This window comes from Heterodontus francisci, chromosome 12 (genome assembly GCF_036365525.1).
Source record: "Heterodontus francisci isolate sHetFra1 chromosome 12, sHetFra1.hap1, whole genome shotgun sequence".
Taxonomy (NCBI): domain Eukaryota; kingdom Metazoa; phylum Chordata; class Chondrichthyes; order Heterodontiformes; family Heterodontidae; genus Heterodontus; species Heterodontus francisci.
Window position 1 is genome coordinate 98,718,456 of NC_090382.1, and position 23,408 is coordinate 98,741,863.

Below are 23,408 nucleotides of genomic sequence, written 5' to 3' on the forward strand. Positions count from 1 at the left end.
TCAATGATCCCTTTGAAGAGTCTCTTTTGTTTTGTAAGCTGTTGTGACTGTCCCTTGCCAATTCTGTTCCACCCCACCATCATCCAGTTGTGAGATTTTTCAGTGACTGCAATGTTTTCCTATCAGGAACAGTTTGACCCTGACCTTCTCAAATTCAACTGAGCTGGGTGGGCAAGTCGATGGATCCTGGCAGACGCACATGGGTTCATTGTTCTCATCAGCCTCACAGACCTTTCCTCGTTTGCAGTGGAAGTTCTCACAAGGATCTAGGAAAGTAAGGTCAAAGCTCAAAGTTACATTATGTAAACATTTTGATAAATGATCAGGCTGTGGCCCTTAGACAGATTTCCATTCCAGTTATTTTCATTTTGGATTTCATGGTGTGGTTTAAACATAGCACAATTGCAGGAAGTTCTTGTTAGAACTGAAGAAACAGTTTGAAGCACCTTTGAAAGTGAATACTCTGTGTTTCTAATATTTACAAATAGCCCAGCTGCTCTCACATCTTAAATTTGGTGAATAGGTTCAGACGAGTGAAAGGAAAATTGAGGACTAATGTCAGCAAGTTGTTTTCATGCAAAGAGTGGTCACCACTTGGGACAGACTTCTGCATAGGCTAGTGCAGTTACAAATGGTGGAATCATTTAAGAAACAGTTGAACGCTACAATGCAGATTACTTTTATTTTAAATAGATAAAGTAAGATCAGCTGAATGGCCTTTTTTATTCATATTTATCTTGTGATTTCCAACTGGAAAATCACTCTAAAAAATAACCACACCTCAAAATAAAATCCTCAACTAAAGCAGTGATATATTTATTTTATTTATGTCCAGACTGGCCAAGAGAGTGTGGGAAAATGGCGCACTGACACGGAACACAAAAGTCCGAGTGTATCAAGCCTGTGTCCTCAGTACCTTGCTGTATGGCAGCGAGGCCTGGACAACGTATGTCAGACAAGAGAGACGTCTCAATTCATTCCATCTTCGCTGCCTCCGGAGAATACTTGGCATCAGGTGGCAGGACCGTATCTCCAACACAGAAGTCCTCGAGGCGGCCAACATCCCCAGCTTATACACACTACTGAGTCAGCGGCGCTTGAGATGGCTTGGCCATGTGAGCCGCATGGAAGATGGCAGGATCCCCAAAGACACATTGTACAGCGAGCTCGCCACTGGTATCAGACCCACCGGCCGTCCACGTCTCCGCTTTAAAGACGTCTGCAAACGCGACATGAAGTCCTGTGACATTGATCACAAGTCGTGGGAGTCAGTTGCCAGCGTTCGCCAGAGCTGGCGGGCAGCCATAAAGGCGGGGCTAAAGTGTGGCGAGTCGAAGAGACTTAGCAGTTGGCAGGAAAAAAGACAGAGGCGCAAGGGGAGAGCCAACTGTGTGACAGCCCCGACAAACAAATTTTTCTGCAGCACCTGTGGAAGAGCCTGTCACTCTAGAATTGGCTTTTATAGCCACTCCAGGCGCTGCTCCACACACCACTGACCACCTCCAGGCACTTACCCATTGTCTCTCGAGACAAGGAGGCCAAAGAAGATGCTAATGGTATTATGTCATATCTTTATTCCTTACTTCTCTTGTCCATATGTATGCAAATACATAAGAGATAGCAAAGTATAATTAAGAGTTTTAAAAATTGAAAACTATAGTGCAAAGTCATACAATTCCTGTGTATAGTCAAGGTAGATGTGTGGAAAATCATTGTGTGAGAGAGTTGAAAATGGGAAGGCGTCAGCAGTCAAGCACAGTGGTGCCCATGCTCTTGGTCCTCATTTGCTGCCCAAGATTCTCAAACCGTTAAAGTCTCAAGTTAAAGTCTGAAGTGGATCTGGTCCAATCTAGAATAAAAGCAAAATACTGAAGATGCTGGAAATCTGAAATAAAAACAAGAAATGCTGGAAATACTCAGCAGGCCTGGCAGCATCTGTGGAGAGAGAAGCAGAGTTAATGTTTTAGGTCAGTGACCCTTCATCAGAACAGATGAAAGGTTAACTCTGCTTCTCTCTCCACAGATGCTGCCAGACCTGCTGAGTATTTCCAGCATTTCTTGTTTTTATTTCTGATCCAATCTAGAGTTTGGATTTCACAAAGATTAGCCTACAGAACCAAGATATGATTTGTTTATCTTGACACTTATACTTACTCTCAATTTCAATATCCTTCTTGGTATCATCTTCAATATCTTCAAAATCTCCTGTGTCAATCTGGACTGGGTTTGCTCCAACTGGCAATGCCTGTTTGAATATAAATTGTTTGTAATGAATTGGATACTCATCCCACTTTAAAGGCTAAAAACTCTTTCCTAAAAGTTTCACAACCATGGAATACCTGAGGGACAAAACAAACTCAGTACACAGCATCCGACCTAATGGTCTTGCATGCTGGGTATAGATGCTCAACATACGTTTCACATACATTGGCTAAAATCTCAGGGAAAAGGAAGTGGGAAAGATAGAAGAGCAGAATTAAAGTAAGATTGCGGGGAAGGGGGTGTGGCAGCAGGGTGAGGATAGGTAGTCAAATCATGTCCAATCCCATACCATTTTTCTCCTCTGGGGTACATGAATGATGGTTTCAAAGTGTTTAATCATGATGCTCTGGCATCTTCAGTTATTATTCATCACATATGAGGAATTATGGAATATTTGTATATAGATATTAATGGAAGCAATGTGCATCTGACTTAGCCCTAGACATCTGTAAGTATTCACATAGACTAAGTTGAATGCTGAATGAATTGCCTGCTACATTAAGAGTTTTGCCAAGGGCCTTTGACCCTTAAAAGCACATCGATCAATCAGTGTTACCAGCAGCAATGCACAAGATATTCACGTTTTGCAATATTCACTGGAATTTCAGTCTGAATACTAGCTGAATTCAGGTGCCAAGTCCTGCAAGCCTTGAGGTGCTCAAAAACATATTTTAAAAAACACAGGTAAAACAAACACAACTGTTACATATGCACACCTCAGGATTCTCTGTTGTACCCTCAACAACAACCTCTTCAGTTGTTACCTGCAAGTCAAAGGACAGATGTCAGGAACAATGTCAAAATCTATTGACAACTCATCATGAAAGTTCACTGTCATAAATAGTTATCAAAGGATTTGTAAAATGCCTTCCAACTCATCTGCTGCTGAAACACTCACCCATGCCTTTGTTACCTGTAGACTTGACTATTCCAATACACTCCTGGCTGGCCTTCCATGTTCTATCCTCTGTAAATTTGAGGTCATCCAAAGCTCTGTTGCCTGTGTCCTAACTCGCACCAAATCCCGTTCACCCAGCATCCCATTCTCACTGACCTGCACTGGCTCCTGTTTAAGCCACACTGCAATTTTAAAGTTCTCATCCCTGTTTTGAAATCCCTCTATGACCTCACCAACCCCTATCTGTGCAGGAGAGGCAGTGGCGTAGTGGTAATCTCACTGGGCTAGTAATCCAGAGCCCAGACTAATGCTCTGGGGGCATGGGTTTAAATGCCACCATGGCAAATGGTGAAATTTGAATTCAATTAATAAATCTGGAATTAAAAGCTAGTCTAATGGTAACCATGAAACCATTGCTGGTTATTGTAAAACCCATCTGGTTCACTAATATCCTTTAGGGAAGGAAATCTGCTGTCCTTACCTGCTCTGGCCTACATGTGACTCCAGACCCACAACAATGTGGTTGACTCTTAAATGCCTAGCAAACCACTCAGTTCAAGGGCAATTAGGGATGGTCAATAAATACTGGCCTTGCCAGCAATGCCCACATCCCACAAACAAATGAAAAAAAAATTTCTTCCAGCCGCACAACCCTCCACCATACCTGCGTTTCTCTAATTTTGGTCTCTCAACTATTCCCGATTTTAATTGCTCCACATTGATAACTGGGCTAAGCTCTGCAATTCCCTCCCTAAATCTCTCTACCTCTACCCCCTTTAAGACATGACTTGAAACCTAAGTCTTTGACCAGGTTTTTAGCCATTTGCTCTAATACCTCCTTATGAGTCGTATTTTGTTTTATTATGCCCCCTGTGAAGCACTTTGAGATGCTTTAATATGTTAAAGAAACTATATAAATGCAAGTTAAAAGCAAAATACTGCAGAGATGCTGGAAACCTGAAATAAAAACAGAAAGTGCTGGAAATACTCAGCAGGTGTTGTTGTGAAAGTTCACAGACAGTTAACTCTGCTTCTCTCTCCACAGATGCTGCCTGACCTGTTAAGTATTTCCAGAACTTCCTGTTTTTATTTTATTTAAATGCAAGTTGTTGTTGTTGTATAGAGATAAATTTCTTCACCCTCAGGGCATTATCAGCCCAATAAAGGAAGCCTATTCCTTCCAATAGACTGCATAAAATTGTATTAACACGGAATGTCCTTACCTTAACCTCCTGAGGGAAATGATTGATGGTTAAAAATTCCAAGAAGAAAATATTAAAATTGATCATCGCAAGATAACTCTAGGATGCCATTACTAAGCTCTATTAATCAAACCCAACAGGTTGCATTCAATTAGTGGTGTAATCATTTTCCCAAGAAGATAGAGAGCACAGTGTCCTAAACATCTTCAATCTAGTCTTATTCTCAAGCAGATTTGATGTGTAATGGTCAGTGTAGCCTATAAGACTTGATGTTCTGTGTAATTTTGTTAGTGATAGCAAGGATTAGTTCAGAATACTGATCATAATGGGGTTCACTTTCACGTTGAGGGATTTTTAAGCTCTGGTTAAATTCTAGACAAGGCATTCCTCCAGAACCCAATAGAGATATTCATAATGTTGATTAGCTACTGAAGGTTTGAAATTAATTTTCTGTTATGTGTAACTGCGATATTAATAACTCACATAATCATGAGATAAATTAAGCACGACGAGATCTCATTGTAGGGGATTTTAAGACCGATACATTTGAATAAAATACAACTCTTCTTAAAAAGGAAGCAACGGAGCTGAAGATTCAGATAACATGGAAATTTGTAAATTGAGGATATATTTTAGGAGAGGGGGGACCTACTGTGCTGCATATTACCTTCCAATCCTCTAACAGCTGTTACAGATCATACTGCATCATAATGTAGTGAGTTAAAGGCACAATTATTTGTTACCCAGTTACTTTTGTGATTCATTATTTACAGGACTTCTTTTGCTTTCCTCTGGAAAATTACTTTGCATCAAACTCATCATTACATCAAAATGTGCTTTTACCTCTTGTTCTGTTTCTTCAACAACTTCTACTTCAGCCACAAGACCCTCCTGCGAAATTGGAGACGAGAAAAGAAAAAGCTGTCAGAGACTGAACAAAGCAACAAACATTCTTCAGAACAGTAAAGCATCGCTTTCAAAACCTCCGTCTCCAATGCTCGCATTCAAAGCGTAACTCAATGTGCCTTGCCAGGACCACCACTGAATTGCAGTGAATCAGAAAAAAAGTAAATCATTATGGAAACTCCTTTCATTGAAAATGAAAAGGAATGTGGAATGTACGAAGTGCAGCCATCTAAAACTATCTCCTTGTGATTAGCAAATATATTCACAGTAGTGTAGCAAAATAAAAGGGTGTTGTTCTGAATGCCTGCTTGTGTCGCACAAAAGCCCACTGCCACTTTGATTTTTGTGTTTATCTTCAGAGAGAAACTAGTTACTGACCTAACTCTGAATCGTAAATATGACCCAATTCAGGCAAGTGGTAGCATATCATGATGCATATGCTTTGTCCAGACTTCACAATCCTTTATCCTATATGCCACACACCAGACAGTAACAGCTCCCAACTTGCCCTATATCACAAGTGAATACAACAAATACTTACAGGAGCAGCCAGTGCCTTGCCTGCAAGGCATAGGAGAAGAACGACCCAGGTCCTCATTTTGGTATTTTGAGATCTGAGGAGGTGCAAAAACAAACACAGTTTCAATGAGTGTTAGTTAAGGAATTTTTTAAAAACTGTGCAATATGCAGGCAATCTGAAAACATTACTCTTTAGATCAACAAATATTTTACATGCTTAAATATGAAGTTTGATTCTAAGTATATAACAGTGGATATTTTCTCTCCTGGAGGAACAGAAGGGGAATTAGATGGTGATGTTGGGATGTGCCAATGGAACATGGAACAGTTGGTGGTCAGGATATAGATGAAGGGAAGGATAAATTAAAGGGGTGGGGAAGAAATTGTGAATAAGAAAGTGGTTTAGTGACCAGAGAATTGTAATGGGTTAGTATCAGGAGAGGACTGATTTTCCTAATTCTCTAAACAAGTGCATTGTGCCTTGTGTTTCACTGATGCTCCACACACAAACCTTGTTATTCAAATCTCTGCCTCTAATCTCTCACTACAAATGATCTGGGTCATCTGGCCTACTTTTCCAAAGCATCAAGCAGAAGAAACATTATCATATCTTCCAAATACAGAGTCACTGCGGAGTATCAGGGAAGATGAGAGCTTCCTGCATCATATGTTCCAGGAGGTGGTAACCCCACAGGCAGTGACAGTTCAGGATAGCAAATGGGAGGCCATCCAGAACAGTAGAAAGAGGCACACGAGTCTTTTATGTGCCACTCTCAAACTGGGATTCAGCTTTGGAGACTGTTGGGAGTGACAACACCTTGAAGGAGTGCAGTCCAGACCATGGAACCAATGGGCAAGGAGGGAAAAACAAAGAGTAGAAATGCAGTCGTTATCGAAGATTCCATAGTTAGGTGGATGACAGGCGTTTCTGTAACTGTCATCATGAGTCCCACATGGTGGGCTGAACTTTTCCATCGGTGGTCAGCTTCAAAACCAGCGGAGCGTACGCGCGAGATGTGCACCACGGAGCCGCCACGATATTTAGCGCAGCAGCTCATTGAAATGGACAGGGCAGACCGCGCCACTGCACAGGCGATGGACACCATTTTTCAGGACTTCAAGCCCTTACATATAATTTCAATTTTTAAAGTAAACGCATGTTGGAGTTAAATTTAAAAATTTAATAAGAGATCGAAGTCTCTCTCCCACCCCTCCCATGACCAAACAATTTATTTATTGCCCTCTCCCCCCCAAAAAAAACTTACCTTGCAATCCCGACCTTCCCCCCCACCAAAGTTTATTACCTTTCACCTTCAACCCTTTCCCACCAGCCCCTCCACCAATAGCAATTGTTTTCCCTGCTACCACCACCTCCTCCAACCTAAAAACTTACCTGCTCCCCCCTCCCAACCAGTGTACCGCCTTGGATCTCCAAACGGAGATCCGAAGGCACGGGAGACCCAGCAACTGACCGGAATATGGCAGTGGGATCGCCAACGGGAGCAGGTAGATAATTAATTCTCTTATTTAAATATTTAAATCCTGCTCCCGTTGCGGAGCGGCATGGAGGGGGTGGGGGGGGCTGCCATGAGTCCTCGCCGCTACCGCTCCTGGGTCGAGGCCCATGGTGGGCCTTTTCCGGAGGCATTTTCTGGGCCTCCCCACCATGACCCCCAACGTCGGGGGGCTGGTAAAATCCAGCCCGGTGTGTTGTTCTCAGGTGCCAAGGTAAAGGACATCACGGTGAGGGTGCAGAATATTCTGCAGGGGGAAGAGAGTGATCCAGAAATCATGGTACACGTTGTGCCAACAACATAGCGAGACCAGGTATTAAAGTCCTACAGTCAGATTTTCAGGAGCTGGGGAGGAAATTAAAAAGTAGGAACTTGAAGGTAGTAATCTCTGGATTACTCCCAGTGCCACCCGCAAGTGAGAGCAGAAATAGAAAGATAGGGAGGATCAACGCGTGGCCTGAGGTATGGTGCAGGAGGGAGGGCTTCAGAGTCTTGGCACATCGGGACCAGCTCTGGGGCAGCTCTGGGGCAGGAGGCACCTATTCAAAAGTGACAGATGCACCTCAGCAGGACTGGGACCAGTGTACTCATGGGGAGGTCCACTAGTATGGTTGGGGAGTGCTTAAACTAAACTGGCAGGGGGATGGGCACCAACTAATAGAAGAGGAATAAGCTGCATTGAGGAGTGAGAGCGTTGGATAGTGGTAGAGAAACAAGCAGTACCATATTAGATAGGAGCAGTCTTAGAAGGAATACGAGGAATACCAAGAGAGGTTTACAATGAATTTACGTAAATGCACAAAATGTGGTGAATAAGGTTGGTAAGCTACATGCAAAAATAGCTGTTTGGGAATGTGATGTAGTGGCAATAACAGAAACGTGGCTTAAGAATGGTGAGGACTGGGTGCTTAATATTCAAGGATACAAAGTGTTCAGAAGAGATAGGAAAGGGAAAAAGGGAGGTGGGGTGGCAGTACTGATTAGGGAAGACATTGTAGTGATGGAAAGAGAGGAAGCAAAGACAGAATCCATTTGGTTAGAGTTGAGAAGCAAACGGATATGATCCCGTTACTGGGCTCTTAAGAGATAGGAGCAAATCAGCATGGAAATCACAAGAGATGTACAAGAACTATAGAATGGTGATATTGGGGGGACTTATTTACCCAAATATCAATTAGGATAATGTTAGAATAAAGGGTAAGGGGGTATGAATTTCTGAATTGTGTTCAGGAAAACTTCCTTGACCAGTCTATTCTCGGTCCAACTAGGAAGGAGGCATTGCTGGGTGCTTGGGAATGAGATGCACCTAGTGGACCCAAGTGTCTGTGGGGGAGCACTTGGATAAGAGTGATCATTGTATCATAAGGTTTAGATTATGAATGGAGAACAGCAAGGAACAATCTAAAGTAGAACTTCTCAATTGGAAGAGGACTAACTTCAAAGGGTTGAGAGGGGATCTAGCCAGGGTAAAATAGAACCCAAGTTTTACAGTAATGGAACAATGGGTGATCTTCAAGGAGGAGATGCTTCAGGCAAAGGCTAGGTACATTCCAACAAGAGAGAAAGCTAGGGGAATCAAACAGGGCTCCTTGGATGATGAGGGAGATAGTGTATAGGATGAAACAAAAAAAAAGAGTTTATGATGCATGTCAGGTGAATTCTTCAAGTGAGAACCAGGTCAGATACAGTAAGTTGAGAGGGGAAGTGAAAAGCAAAATTGATTGATAAAGAGTGAATATGAGAATAGAATGGCAGTTAACATAAAGGGGAACCTAAAAATCTTTTACTGGCATGGAAATAGTAAACAGGTAATAAGTGGCGGGGTGGGTCTATGCTGGACAAAGAAGGTGATATATGCTTAGAGGCACAAGGCAAGACTAAAATACTTAATAAGTACTTTGTATCAGTGTTTATGAAGGAAGAGGATGCCGACAAAATATCGGTTCAAGCAGAGATGGTAGGGGTAATGGATGGGGTGAAAATTGAGAGGCAGGATGTACTGAAAAGGGTGGATAACTTGCCTGGTTGGATGGCTTGCATCCAAGGTTGCTGAAGGAAGTGGGGGTGGAGATCGTGGAAGGGCTTACCATAATCTTCCCATCTTCCGTATATACGGGAGAGCTGCCAGAGGATCGGAGAGTGGCAAATGTGACATTGTTACTCAAGAAAGGATGTAAGGAAAGTTCTAGTCACTACAGGCCAGTCAGTTTAACATCAGTGGTGGGTAAGGTTTTAGAAACAATAATCTGGGGGGGAGAAAATCAACAGGCACTTGGAGAGGTTTGGGCTAATTAAGGAGAGCCAGCATGAATTTGTGAATGGCAGATCGTACTTATTAATTTCATCGAATTTTTGAATAAAGTAACAGAGAAGATTGTTGAAGGGAATGCAATAGCTGTTGTCTATTTCATTTTTAAGACATTAGATTTTGACAAAGTACCATACTAAAGGCTGGTTAACAAAATTGAGGTTCATGGAATAGAAGGATCAGTGTCAGCTTGGATAAAAAAATTGGCTTAAGGACAGAAAACTGCGAGTCATGGCAAATGGTTGTTTTTCAGCCTGGAGGATGGTAGACAGTGGCAAGGGTCAGTGCTAGGACCACTACATTTTTGATATATATTAATGACTTAGAGAGTGGAATAGAGAGTAATATTTGAAAATTTGCTGATGATACCAAACTTGGAGGAGTGGCAAATAGTGAGGGCAAGACACATGGACTGCAACAGCACATAGATAGGCTAGCAGGATGGGCAGGTAGTGGGCAAATGGAATTCAGTACAGAAAAATGTGAGGTCATGCATTTTGGCAGAAGGGATGCGGACAGGCTATATAGACTTAATGCACAGTTCTAAAGGAACAGAGGGACCTGGGAGTGCATGTGCATAGATCTTTGAAGGTTGCAGGGCATATTGAGAGAGTGGTTAACAAAGCATATGGGATCTTGGGCTTCATAAATAGAAGTATTGAGTACGAAAGCTTGGAAGTTATGCTGAACCTTTATAAAGCTCTGGTTGGGCCACAACTAGAGTATTGCATCCAGCTCTGTTCACTGCACTTTAGGAAGGATGTGAGGATCCTTGAGAGGGTGCAGAGGAGATTTACCAGAATCATTCCAATGATGAGGCATTTTAGCTCCAAGTTTAGGTTGGAGAAGCTAAGGTTGTTCCCCTTGGAGGAAAAGATATTGCAGGGAGATTTCATCGAGGTGTAAAAGATCACGACAGGTTTGGATAAGGTAGACAAAGAAAAACTTTTTCCATTAGCTGATGGTACAAGGACTAGGGGACACAGATTTAGGATTTTGGGCAAGAGATGCATGGGGGATGTGAGGAAGATTTTTTTTTACATAGCGAGTGGTAATGACCTGGAACTTGCTGCCGACGAGAATGATGGAAACTGAAACAATAAATAATTGCAAAAGGAAATTGGATGGGCACTTGAAGGAAATAAACTTGCAGGGCCCTGGGGATAGAGCGGGGGAATGGGACTGACTGGATTGTTCTACAGAGAGCCAGCATTGACTCAATGGGCCAAATGGCCTCCTCTTGTGCTATAAATGACTCTATGGCTGCACATCATCTCTCATTGGTTTACTACCATTCATTCATTTTTATGTTCCTAAGGTATTGTCCTGTTGAATTCTGTTGAATAGGCACCTCTCCCTCCAATCCTTTTACTTATGATAGGCGGCAGCCTTGGTTCAGTATTAGCAATTTTGCCTCTGACTCAGAAGGTTGTGGGTTCAAGTCCCATGCGAGAGACTGGAGGACATAATCTATGCTGGAACATTGGTGCAGTACTGAGGGAGTGCTGCACTGTTGGAGAGATGCTCTCTCTGAAATGAGACATTAAACTGAGATCACATCTGCTCTGTCAGGTGGACCTAAAAGGTCCCATGGTACGATTTGAAGGAGAATGGGGGCATTCTCCCAGTGTGCCGGCCACATTGTGGGAGTTTGCTCTCTGCATACCGGCATTGCCGTTTCCTGCATTGTAACAGTGACTACACTTCAAAAAGTACTTCCTTCATTGGCTGTAAATCGCTTTGAGATGTCCGGTGGTTGTGAAAGGCGCTGTATAAATGCAAGTGTTTAATTCTTTTCAAGATTTATCCTTCAGCCAACATCACTAAAACCGATCATCTCTCCATTTATCACATTAATCTTTGTGAAACCTTAATTGGCTGTGAAATGCTGTTGAAAATTATGAGGTAATGAAAGGCGTTAAAGAAATGCAAGCTCTGATGATTTCATTATTTTATTTCTGGAATACTTTTTTTTAAATGAAATAGCCAGCCAGGAAACGCTCAATTCACAAAAAGTCTCTGTTTGGAATGAAACGGCTTTTTGGCGATTCCAAGTGTGAAAAATTTAGTCTGTGACTGCAGCAAGCTAAAAGGAAAACATAATCAACAAGAAACAAAATTGCCCAACCCCGACCAGGCAATCGGTGTAAGAGGATGTGAAAATAAGAAGCTAGTGAAATATTCCTTAGAATTTAAAATTCAACTCTGCAGAACAAACCGATAGTCAAGAGTCAAAGAATGTGAAGAGCCCCCAGAGATGGAACTCAGACATAAAATATGTTTAATTGGCTTGCTGGATAAATTAAAAATGCGCCGACACTTTTATGAGCACCATCAGTGATTTAAAGCCATCGTCTTGTGGCAGGGTCACTACCTGGTCACAGCTTTTAGTTTGGAGTTAACTGTTTGGATAACGACTGAATCAGGACGGGGATATCACAAAGATGACTCCACTGTCATTTTCCGCTGTGATTTGTGAGCCTTATTGAGGAACTGATTGTTTTACCTTCACAAGGGGTTTTGTAATGCTGGAGGGGAGGGAGCCAAGAGATACAGCAGGATTTGAAAGCAATCTTAAGAGCTAATAGCAATGGCACCGTGCAAGATTTTCAGTGGTCTTTACAATTTGTAGCTTACAAACCAGAAGTTCGTAATATCAATGTTTCCTTAATGCATCTTAGTCAAAAGAAGTAGCCAAAATAATCAGACTAAACCATGCTTAGTACTTGATCCCTACGTTTTCTTCCATGAGATCATTCTGATTTTAACTATTATATGGTTACCAGGTAAAGAGATACATCTCGGATCTGGATTCGGTGCAGTTTTTGACTATAGGGAGGGCGAGACTCATGCACTTATTCGCTTAAGTGGGCTAGACCAGACGTGTTTATGTTCGGTTATGTAACCTCTCCTGCCATCCAATAGTGTGTTATTTCAGCACTTTGCATGTGAGAATGGGCTACACTGACAGGATTACCGCACGCACGGAAACAGGCTCTGGCTCTGTTTACATTGGAACAGCAAAACGTCAAACTATGTTGGGGACGAGAACATCAAGTGGAACCCCTGCCAGCTGTTCATGTGTAGGGTAATACTCGCTGCCACGTCTACAGATTCACTGGCTTCATGAAATCGTTTCAAGCCAAATATTTTCAAAATAGGTCTATTAAACCCTGTCCTGATGAACCCTAGATGTACACTAAAATAAAAACAAAATACTGTAAATGCTGGAAATCTGAAATAAAAAAGGTTTGAGAAGAATTAGGTTTTAAGCAAGTGAAGGGGATGGGGGGTGGGGGGGGGGGGGGGTTTGGTGGGGAAGAGAACAAAAGGGAAAGTGTGTGATAGTCCTTTGTTAAGTACAGGTTGTTCAGTGTCAGAGATGGGAAGGTCAGTGGGTATTGGCAAGGGGTCAGATTAGGAGAAGGGATGGGGTCAGAGGGAAGTGAAGGGGAAGAAGGATCTGGAGGGGCATTGGTACCCATGAGCTGCTTCCACAACAGCGCTTCTGGCATGTATTCCTTTTTCCTCAACTGAGGATCCCACCCCCCACTGTGGTTGACAGGGCCCTCAACCATGTCCGATCTATTTCCCGCACCTCTACCCTCACCCCTTTCCGTCCCTCCCAGAACTGCCAAACACATCTTCCCTTCCCCTCCCGTCAGCATTCCAAAGGGATTGTTCCCTCCGTGACATGCTGGTCCACTCCTCCATCACCCCCGGCACCTCGTCCCCTTCCCATGCAATTGCACGAGGTGTAATACCTGCCCTTTTACCGCCTCCCTCCTCACCATCCAAGGCCCCAAACATTCCTTCCAGGTGAAGCAGCGATCTACTTATACTTCCTTCAATTTAGTATACTGTATTCACTGCTCACAATGCGGTTGCCTCTACATTGGGGAGACCAAATGCAGATCGGGTGACTGCTTTGCGGAACACCTCCATTCAGTCCAAAAGCATGACCCTGAGCTTCCGGTTACATACCATTTCAACACACATCTCTGCTCCCATGCCTACCTTTCTGTCCTTGGCCTGCTGCAGTGTTCCAGTGAGCATTGACGCAAGCTTGAGGAGCAGAACCTGATCTTTTGATTGGGCACTCTACAGCCTTGCGGACTCAAACTTCAACAAGTTCAGAACATGACTGGCCTTTTTTTTATATTTTACTATTTTTTGGTTATTTTCTTTTATTTTTTAACCATGTGCCTGATTTTCATGTGGACAGAGCTGCTCATTATTTGACCATTAACACTCTCTCTGGACTAAGGTTTTGTCTTTCACCACAAGCATCAACACGCTCTTTGCCTTTGTCCCATGACAGTTTTGTTATTTAATATCTCCTGACCTCTGCCCTATCATAGACCTTCCCTTTTGTCTCTTTCCCACCAAACTGCACCCCCCGCCGCCCCCCCCCCCCCCCACCACCACCACCACCACTTTCACTTGCTTAAAACCTAATTCTTTTCTAACCTTTGCCAGTTCTGATGAAAGGTAACAGACCTGAAACGTTAACTCAGGTTCTCTTTCCACAGATGCTGCCTGACCTGCTGAGTATTTCTTGCACTTTCTGTTCTTAACCCTATTTGTACAGTTAATTCTACGTAATTCTCCCGTGATAATCAGCAGCTTAATTACAATGAAATCCGGTAAGATTAAATCTTAATATAAACTTTACATCTTGCATTTATTTAAAGACACATTACTTCCTCTCCTGCAACACTTCTTTGACAATAATCACAGAATACTCTCTGTAACTACAAATTCAATTTAATATTTGCTTTTAAAAATAGACACGCTTGGTGGCTGTATATTGATATTTAGGTTGAGCGAGACATTGCGGATATATTAAAGAGGGTCTCCATCAGCAGGGAAAAAGCCGTGCATCATTTTCAAATTACACCATCACTTGCAAGGCAATGCAATGGGTTTTCACAGTGTTGTGATGTATTTATGCAGGGGTTGCAAGATTATGTCATAATTGTTTGTAAAAATAAGTTTCGCGATGCATGCAAATACATGCATCCTATTAAACAGACAAGCTTTAGCACCTATTTCATAAAAATGAATAATTAATTAATCCAAAGTGACATTAAAAATGAGGTAGCATTCTTGCCTCTGAACCAGTTAAACAATGGGTTCAAGACATACTCCAAGATTTAATCGCATAATTTAGGCTGATACAGGAGTGCTGTCCTGGATGGACACAGATGCCATCTTTCAGAGGAGATGTTAAACAAAAGCTTCATCTACGTTTGCAGATAGACAAGGCATTATTCAAAGAACAGAGAATTCTTTCTTCTGGCAACATTTAACCCTCAACCAACACCACCAAGATACTTTAGCTTGTCATTTGTCTTACTTATTTTTGTGCCACCTTGTTGGGTGCGAATTGGCTGCTGTGTTTTCCTACAAAACACAAACGATTACACTTCAATGCACTTTGGGAAATTCCAAGGACATGAAAAGGTGCCATATGTTCTTTTTTAATGGTCATAGATTTACAACTTGGAAGAAGTAAAAAGAAAAAGCTGCAAATACTGGAAATTAGAAACTGAATATGTTGGGAAATACAATGGAGTTCAGTCAGTAAATGGAAAAAGGCTTGCATTTATATAGCACCTTTCACAACATCTCAAAGTCCTTTACAGACAATTAAGTACATTTGAAGTGTGGTCACTGTTGCAATGTAGGAAATGCAGCAGCAATTTGCGCACAGCAAGATCCCACAAACAGCAATGTGGGGGAAAAAACTGTTAATCTGTTTTTGCAATGTTAATTGACTCTTTGAAATAGTGCCATAGGATCTTTTACATGCACCTGAGGGGGCAGGTAGGGCCCCTTGGTTTAACACCTCATCCAAAGAAAGCACCTGCAATAGTGCAGTACTCCCTAACTATTAGAGTAAAACATCAGTCATTTTTGTGCTCACATCCTGGAGTGGGACTTAAATCCAGATCTTTCTGACCCAGTGGTGAGAGTACAACAAACTAAGCCACAACTTATTGCTGGTTTTCCAAGTAGCCTAGAATTCAGGCTCTTAGTACCCTGATATTGACCACATAACTAAAACTTGTTGTCTATAGCACTTTGGTTCCATTAAAATCAGGAACCCACAATACCTCAGTAATCCATTCACAGTATTTCCCACATGTCTGCTTTTGACATCTAGTGGTGGATTAAAGCCCACAGCAATTTCTAAATCAAAAAGTATAAGATTCCACGTTGCCTCAAACTAAGTATTCCTGCCTTTGCTTCAGGAAACCCTGCTTCCCGGATCAAGTCAGTTTCCTTTAGAGTTTTTGGGTCCAGTACTGACTGCCCTTTGCCTTCTCCCAGCTTTAGATCTCCCCTCCCAGCGTTAACAGGGACCAATTCTTATTCAACTGTATTACGAAAAGCAACAGAAGTCTGCTTCAGTGTGAATGAGGTTCAAACTCACAAAACATACAAAACAAAATAATAAATTTCACTTTTTCCGTTTGTTGAATGATTAGTGTTGCTGTTCTAGATAGTTCTGCTGATGTGTTCTTTGATGTAAAAATGGAAATACATGGGTAGCTGCAAATGCTTAGATTGGAGCAATATGTTGGTGATAAACACAGGAATGAAAATGAAAACAATCCAAAATCAAATGGTAGCATTCAATAAATCATGCAAGATTACAATGCATGCTTGCAGTGGTATTGTACAGTACTGGCCTGTACGTGTTGAATTAAAATAGAATGCACTGACATGTCTATCTTTTGATTCAGCACGTGAACTGTAATTTTTACCTGAAATATTTACTAGTATCTGGTGCTACAGAAGCAGCCCTATTGACTTGATTTACAGCTGCCAGTACTCATTGTTCATGCTGTACAAATGGCAATAAGCATTTTCCAACAGGGCACAGCCCAAAAAAAAAAGAGTTTTGCCAAGTTCAAATTGCTTCATGCAACTGAGGATACTGAGGGAAGTAAGGATGGAAATTGTGGAGGCACTGGCTATAATCTTCCAATCCTCCTCAAATGTAAGGGTTGTGCCAGAGGACTGGAAAATTGCAAATGTTACACCCTTGTTCAAAAAAGAGTGTAAGGATAAATCCAGCAACTATAGGCCAGTCATTTTACTTCAGTGGTGGGAAAGCTTTTAGAAATGATGATTAACAGTCACTTGGACAAATATGAATTAATTAAGGAAAGCCAGCATGGATTTAAAAGTTAAGGGTAAATCATGTTTAAACTAATTTGATTCTGAGTTTTTTGAAAAGAGGGTTGAGGAGGGTAAAGCGGTTGATGTGATGTACATGGACTTCCAAAAGGCATTTGATAAAGTGCCACAGAAAAGGCTTGTCAGCAAAGTTCAAACCCATGGAATAAAGGGAGTGGCAGCATGGATACAAAGTTGGCTGAGTGCCAGGAAAAGAGAGTAATGGTGAATAGTTTTTCGGACTGGTGGTAGGTATATAGTGAGGCTCCACAGGGGTCAGTATTATGACCACTGCTTTTCTTGATCTATATTAATGACCTAGATTTGGGTGTGCAGGGCACAATCCCAAAATATGCAGATGACACAAGACGTGGATGTATTGTGAACTGTCAGGGGGATAGTGATAGACTTCAAGAGGACATAGACAAGCTGGTGGAATAGGCAGACACATAGCAAATGAAATTTAATGCAGAGAAGTGTGAAGTGATACATTTTTGTAGGAAGAACAAGAAAAGTCAATACAAAATAAAGGATTCAATACTAAAGAAGGTGCAGAAGCAGAGGGACCTGGGGGTATATGTGCACAAATTGTTGAAGGTGCCAGGGCAGGTTAAGAAAGCAGCTAATAAGGTGCAAGGGATCATGGGCTTTATAAATAGAAGCATAGAGTACAAAAGCAAGGAAGTTATGGTGAACTTTTACAAAACATTGGACACAATACCACAGTTGAGGCCGAACCAATCTGGGCACCACGCTCTACGAAGGATGTGAAGGCACTGGAGAGGTTGCAAGAAAAGATTTATGTGAATGGTTCCAGGGATGAGAGACTTCAATTACATGGATAGATTGGCAAAGCTGGGTCTGTTCCCCTGAGCGAAGAGAAGGTTGACAGGAGATTTGAAACAGGTGTTCAAAATCATGTGAGGTTTGGACAGACTAGATAGGCAGAAAATGTTCCAATTGGCAGAAGGGGGCAAGAACCAGAGGACACCGATTTAAGGTGATTGGCAATAGAGGCGACATGAGGAATAGCTTTTTTACGCAGCAAGTGGTTAGGATCTGGAATGTACTGCCTGAGAGTGTGGTGGGGGCAGATTCAATGGTGGCTTTCAAAAGCGAATTGGATAATTATCTGGAGAAAAATAAACTGTAGGTCTACAGGGAAAAGGCAGGGGAATGGGACTAGCTGAGTTGCTTTTAGTGAGAGCCAGCACAGACATGATGGGCTGAATGGCCTCCCTCTGTGTTGTAACCATTTTATGATTCGATTGGGTATTTATTGCTGTTACTTTTCTGTCAATTCGTGCTTGATCCTGTTAGATTACAGTTAGCCTTTAAAGCAATGAGCACCATTTCCTACTGGGATTTTTAGTGGGCGGTTTAACCTCTCTGAAGGCATATTTTGTATTTCAATGTTGTAATAATGAGGTGTGTGCAGTGTAATTGTATACATCTATCTCAGTCGTAAGACTGTACTGCCGTGCTTTGAAAATTGCCGCTTTTGTTTGTGTTAGAAGTAGTGGTCAATATTGAGCCTGAAAATATTCTCTGTTGCAGAGCCATACATATGTGGGTGGAAGAGAGCGAATGCTTCTCCTTAAGCTTTACCAAGTACCTCCTCTGTGTTGCCCTATCTGTAACATTGCACTTCTTTTGTCGGTCGGATTACTCCTTCAGAAAGGCATGATACTGGTAAATAATGAAAATGTACTGCATCTAATAAAGAGTAAAATACAAAAATGTTCAAGAAAATAGAGGGAATTTTATTCAATAAAATTGTCGGATGGTATTTACATATTAAACATAAAAATTACGTTTCCAGTTGTTTGGAAGATGATGAAACCAGAAAAAAAAACTCTTAGAAAGCTCGGACTCTGCTGTCTGGGTGTGAGTTTGACGCTGTATTGTTGGTAGCCCATAAGGACGTGTAATTTTCCCCACCCATGTACAAAGGGTCTGGCGTCAGACGCCACGTCTGCCCTTCTTTGAAGATAGCCGGAAGGATCTAGTCACTAATAATTTCCCCCCTCTCTCCTAATATGGCTTCAACTTTCTTGGAAGAATTCCAACAACAAAAACGTATCCCACCAGCACTTTCTCAGACCTGGGCATTGTATGGTGTTTTTGTCACTGATTGGGTTTGTGTGGGGATACACAAGACAATCTGAAGATAAAATGGATATTTTCAAATTATCTGTGATTTAGCGGGACAGAAAAGAGATTCCTCCCTCTCTGTTCTCAGACCCAAGGCACCAAGAATAAAAGTAGAACATTAAGGCAAGTGGACAAATAGCCTCAGATCTTGCTGGAAAGACTGGGGGAGGATCTCTTCCCACATACACTGGGAGAACTCCTCATTCTAACATCGTTCTTTGAGCTGGAAGCCTTTGAACAAGGAACGGTCTGTGAACACTGGCCATGAGTAACACACTTGTAATAGCTTTGGAATCGTGCATAACACAATTTCAGGGAGAGGTGTAAACACAAGCACACATACAGGTCACTTTGTCCGGTCTCTCTTGTTTCATTTGGAAACTCTTCTGGAAGATTCCGAAGAGACCAATGCGCCGAGAGCTGTCAGGATCAGATATGACAGCAATGCTTGTCTTCAGCACTTGTTTACTTGGGGGAGTCAAGGATGCGGGTATGTCTGAATTCAAAGTCTAAATAAACACCAAACACTGATCTGTGAATGGGTGGAACCGTACAGGAAATCCTTGCTTTCCTCTTCTCGCCCCCCCACCCTCTACCACACACACGCACACACACAAACGCCAAACCCTCTGCGCCCCTTTCGGAAGTCATTGGGAACGGACAGAGTAATAGTTCAATTCAACAGTGGTACTGTAACTGCTTGCTGTACAGAACGGCCTGAATCACAGAGCAACTGAAACAACATAAATCCAACATCAGCAGCTATTTACCCTGTGGAATTCTGAAACAAACTTCCCATTTCTTGTCCTGCATGGGTCCCTAATGTATGCTGCATGCGGATTTGTCTCTGAATCCTATAGCATCTTGCAGGAGATGCTCTGTTTGCATTGAAACTCCAGGCTTCCCATATTCAACGGTGAAACTAAGACGGTGGGAAATGAGAGGAGGTCATTTGAGGAATTAAGCCCTTGTATATCGTTTATTGCTGTACAAACATTTTAAATATACAAATCAATCAGATTGTGCCTCCTCGACTAATCCATCTGCGTGGAATAAGCACCGAGTCAAAGTCGATTTCACTTTAATACAGCAACGATTTCTCCTCGTATTCATTTCACACATTCCCGTACTACATGATTTATTGAGCTAGGAAACTTAAAGTTCTAGAATATTTTGCTGCTCCTTTTCCCTATCGTGTTCCGCATGTCCATATATAGTGTTACTAGGATAATACATTCCTTGGGTGCGCATGGAAAGTTGCCAGAAATATATTAATTTGTAATAAATGGTGTGTCATTATGGCCCGCATCCTTCACCCCGATCTTAGCTATTCTGTTTTAATTTCATTCTGCTCGGTTAGGGCCATTGTTTTCCGTATCATTTTCCTGCAGACACTCTCCCTCCTGTTATAACCTGGACTGCACTACCACAAAGGATAGTAAAAGCAGATTCAATAGTAACCGTCAAAAAATAAAATGGATATATACTGTAAAAAGGCCGATGGAAGGGTGGGGATGTCAGAGCCACGGGGCGTGGAACTAATTGCTATCTTCGGCGCAGACGCGATGGGCTGAATGGCCTCCTTCTGTGCCGTACTTTTTCTATGGTTCTAAGGTCCCCTCCCTTCATGTTATTTTCTCATGTCGACGTGTCACAGTCCCCCGTCCTCTCGATGTTAGAAGATAATTACTCTGGGCAGATGCTGAAAAGCCCCGCTGGCATCCAGCTGTCTGCACCTGCTCAGGTTCCCCAACATAGCCCACAACCAACTCACAGGATCCACCCAATGAATCATCCGGATCGGCTCTGCACCCACCCCACCACCCCCCAACCCCAAAGGATCAAAGCAGCAAATGTTGGGTTACAAAACAATTACAACCAAGCTGCAAATTGGAGATGGTATCAATTTATTTGAAACCGCCCCTGTTGGTGTTTCATATATCGAACGCTGCTTAAAAGAGGAATGCACTTCAGTGGTCATTCTCCAGTTGAAAAACTTTATCTTGCAAAGTCCCAGATACTTCAAATAACTATTCCACATTGAAAACGGGCAAAATTGCAGCAGATGAGACATTTCCCCGTTTTCTTAATAAAAGTGGGGGTTTAGAATACATTAATTGGATTAGATATACATATACACTCATTTACATCAATCTGAATTATGCACCATATTAAACTTACTAAAAGAGATTAGTTGGCATTAGATTTTTTTAAAGCACAGATTTGGTGCTAAGAGCAAGACTAAGCAGTCACGGGCGGTTACTGGTTACTACTGAACGACTCCCAACACCTTAAAAGAACTTTTAATTACAACCGACAGGTTTCCATAAAAAGATAAAAAGGGAGTGACCTCTTTGTTGTCGAGGAAAGGGAAAGGGAGTAAGGTTTCAGGTCCTCCTCCTCCTCGCCCTCTTTTGTTTGTCTGTGTGGCAACAGATTACATCTGATTTTCCGTCCGATCTGTTACATACACAACTTCATCTCAGTTACTGTATCCTAGTCCTTTATCAGTTGGACCCAGCCCTGAAATGTCGAGTCTCACTTTCCCTTCTCCGGGGGTTGTCTATCTATGTTTTAACCGTAACAAAATCCGAGAGAACTCGCTCTAAGAGTTCCCTTTCCCAAAACAAAAGATCTCGCTCTTTAACGCATCGAACCACCTGTCTTGTAACGGGATTCACGAAGGCTGAAAAAACATAAACGTATTCATGGAAAAGATCATTCAACTTCGCAGCCTTCAGATCTAGTCCACCAAGAATACACTAAACACTAAAAACAAGAGCATACTAAACGATAAAGAATCTTACACTCTTCCTGCAGGACAACAAAGGAAATCCTTTCGAAATATCCCATGGACCAATAGCAGTAATAAACTCTGTTAACAGTTACAGACATTTAAAGATTGCGAAAGAATGTTCCATTGAAGTATGTGTATGAGATGCAGAAGTGACAGTAAGTTGTAGATAAGCAACAACAAAAGAGCAGATTGTCAAAAAAAGCTGAGCAATGGATAAAAGGATGTAATCTCAAAACATGAATTAAAAATATTTGCAGAAATTCAGAAAAAAAACAGCTGTGGAAAACAAACAACAAAAAAGTATAGTTCATACCTCAGAAGGGAGAGACTGATCGGCAGTGAGAGAGCACCAGGCTGACTGAGGCAATGAGAGAAACTGACTCTTTAGAGCAAGCTGACAGGAAATGAAGCAATGGTATCCCTGGTGGGCTGTCTCTCTCTCTCTCTCTCAGCCTCAGTCTCTCCCTCCCCCTTCAAATTGTTCTGGTGGAAAATCAAATGCATAGTCTACCAATGGAATGCACCCTCTGACACGCAGACCAGAACAATCTATCCACAGCGTCATTTGGTCAGATTTATCTCACTATTTTCAAAACTCTGCATGTTCGCAGGAAACAACACGATTTCGTTAAATTAATTCTACCTATGTTTCTGTTTGTGAATTGTATCTGCATGTATTGATTCATCAACAAAGAGCCATCCGTTGCTTCAGTAATCGGTTCTTTGTGCCTTAGCTGATTATCTGGCAGTATCCTAAGAACAAGAAAACATCTGGATTTGTTTTGTATGGAAAAAAACTGTCAACGTGGCAGCTGCATATCTACGTGGTCCAAATTTAAATTTAAAGAAAACCGATGATGAAGGGAGTGCAGATAATTACTGCGCTTCATCTCAGTAGACGTGGCTCTCAGCTGCACCCTGCATAAACATGCTCTAGCATAGCTCCGGCAGTGGAATTTACAGATTAGCTCCTCAAAAATGTACTGCACTACCATTTGTTTTATGCATGTCTGCAATAAAGATTTAGGGTTTATATATATATATATATGGCTTTTAAAATCAAACTTTGGAAAATGTACTAAATCTAATACAGAGCTTTGTTCAAAATGTAACCAGAATCTTTTCAGGATCCTTGTACTGTGTTTCTTCCTTTGCATTTGCTTAGACCAAGTCAATAATTCAAACTAAATCAACCCCCATAGAGTATACTTATTATCTGCACCATATTACAACTACCAAGAGCACGGAGCTTTCCCCGGTGTGATGACCAATATTTATCCCTCAACCAATATTTTTAAAATACTGAACATTATTTCATTGCTGCTTGTGGGACCTTGCTGTGTACAATTTGCTGCTGTATTTCCTACATTGCAGTAATGATTATACTTCAAAAGTACTTAATTGACTGTAAAGCGCTTTGTTATATCCTAAAGTCATGAAAGGTGCTATATAAATGCAAGTTTTTCTTTATATCTCCCATGCCGATGTACAATGTTTATTTAGGACTGGTATGGCAGCCAGTGTTAGTGCCAGTGGCCAGTACAAAGAACAAAGAACAAAGAAAATTACAGCACAGGAACAGGCCCTTCGGCCCTCCAAGCCTGCGCCGATCCACATCCTCTATCTAAACATGTCGCCTATTTTCTAAGGCTCTGTATCT

At 41.8% G+C, this 23,408-nt stretch overlaps 1 protein-coding gene across 3 annotated transcripts in view; it reads right to left on the reverse strand.

Moving 5' to 3' along the window:
• Positions 1–22,170, reverse strand: part of sparc (secreted protein, acidic, cysteine-rich (osteonectin)) — a 34,570-nt gene extending 12,400 nt beyond the window's left edge. Inside the window, exons 1-7 of one of the 3 annotated variants that reach the window (XM_068043913.1) lie at positions 22,062–22,159; positions 21,302–21,411; positions 5,810–5,882; positions 5,206–5,253; positions 2,979–3,026; positions 2,155–2,245; positions 145–266 (exon numbers count right to left, since the gene is read on the reverse strand). In XM_068043913.1, the coding sequence (XP_067900014.1) occupies positions 145–266; positions 2,155–2,245; positions 2,979–3,026; positions 5,206–5,253; positions 5,810–5,866 (366 nt within the window). In that variant the 5' untranslated portion in view covers positions 5,867–5,882; positions 21,302–21,411; positions 22,062–22,159. Of the gene's footprint in view, positions 1–144; positions 267–2,154; positions 2,246–2,978; positions 3,027–5,205; positions 5,254–5,809; positions 5,883–21,301; positions 21,412–22,061 lie in introns of all 3 variants that reach the window. The other 2 variants (XM_068043912.1, XM_068043914.1) reach the window with 2 other exon arrangements.
• Between the last annotated feature and the right edge of the window lie 1,238 nt (positions 22,171–23,408).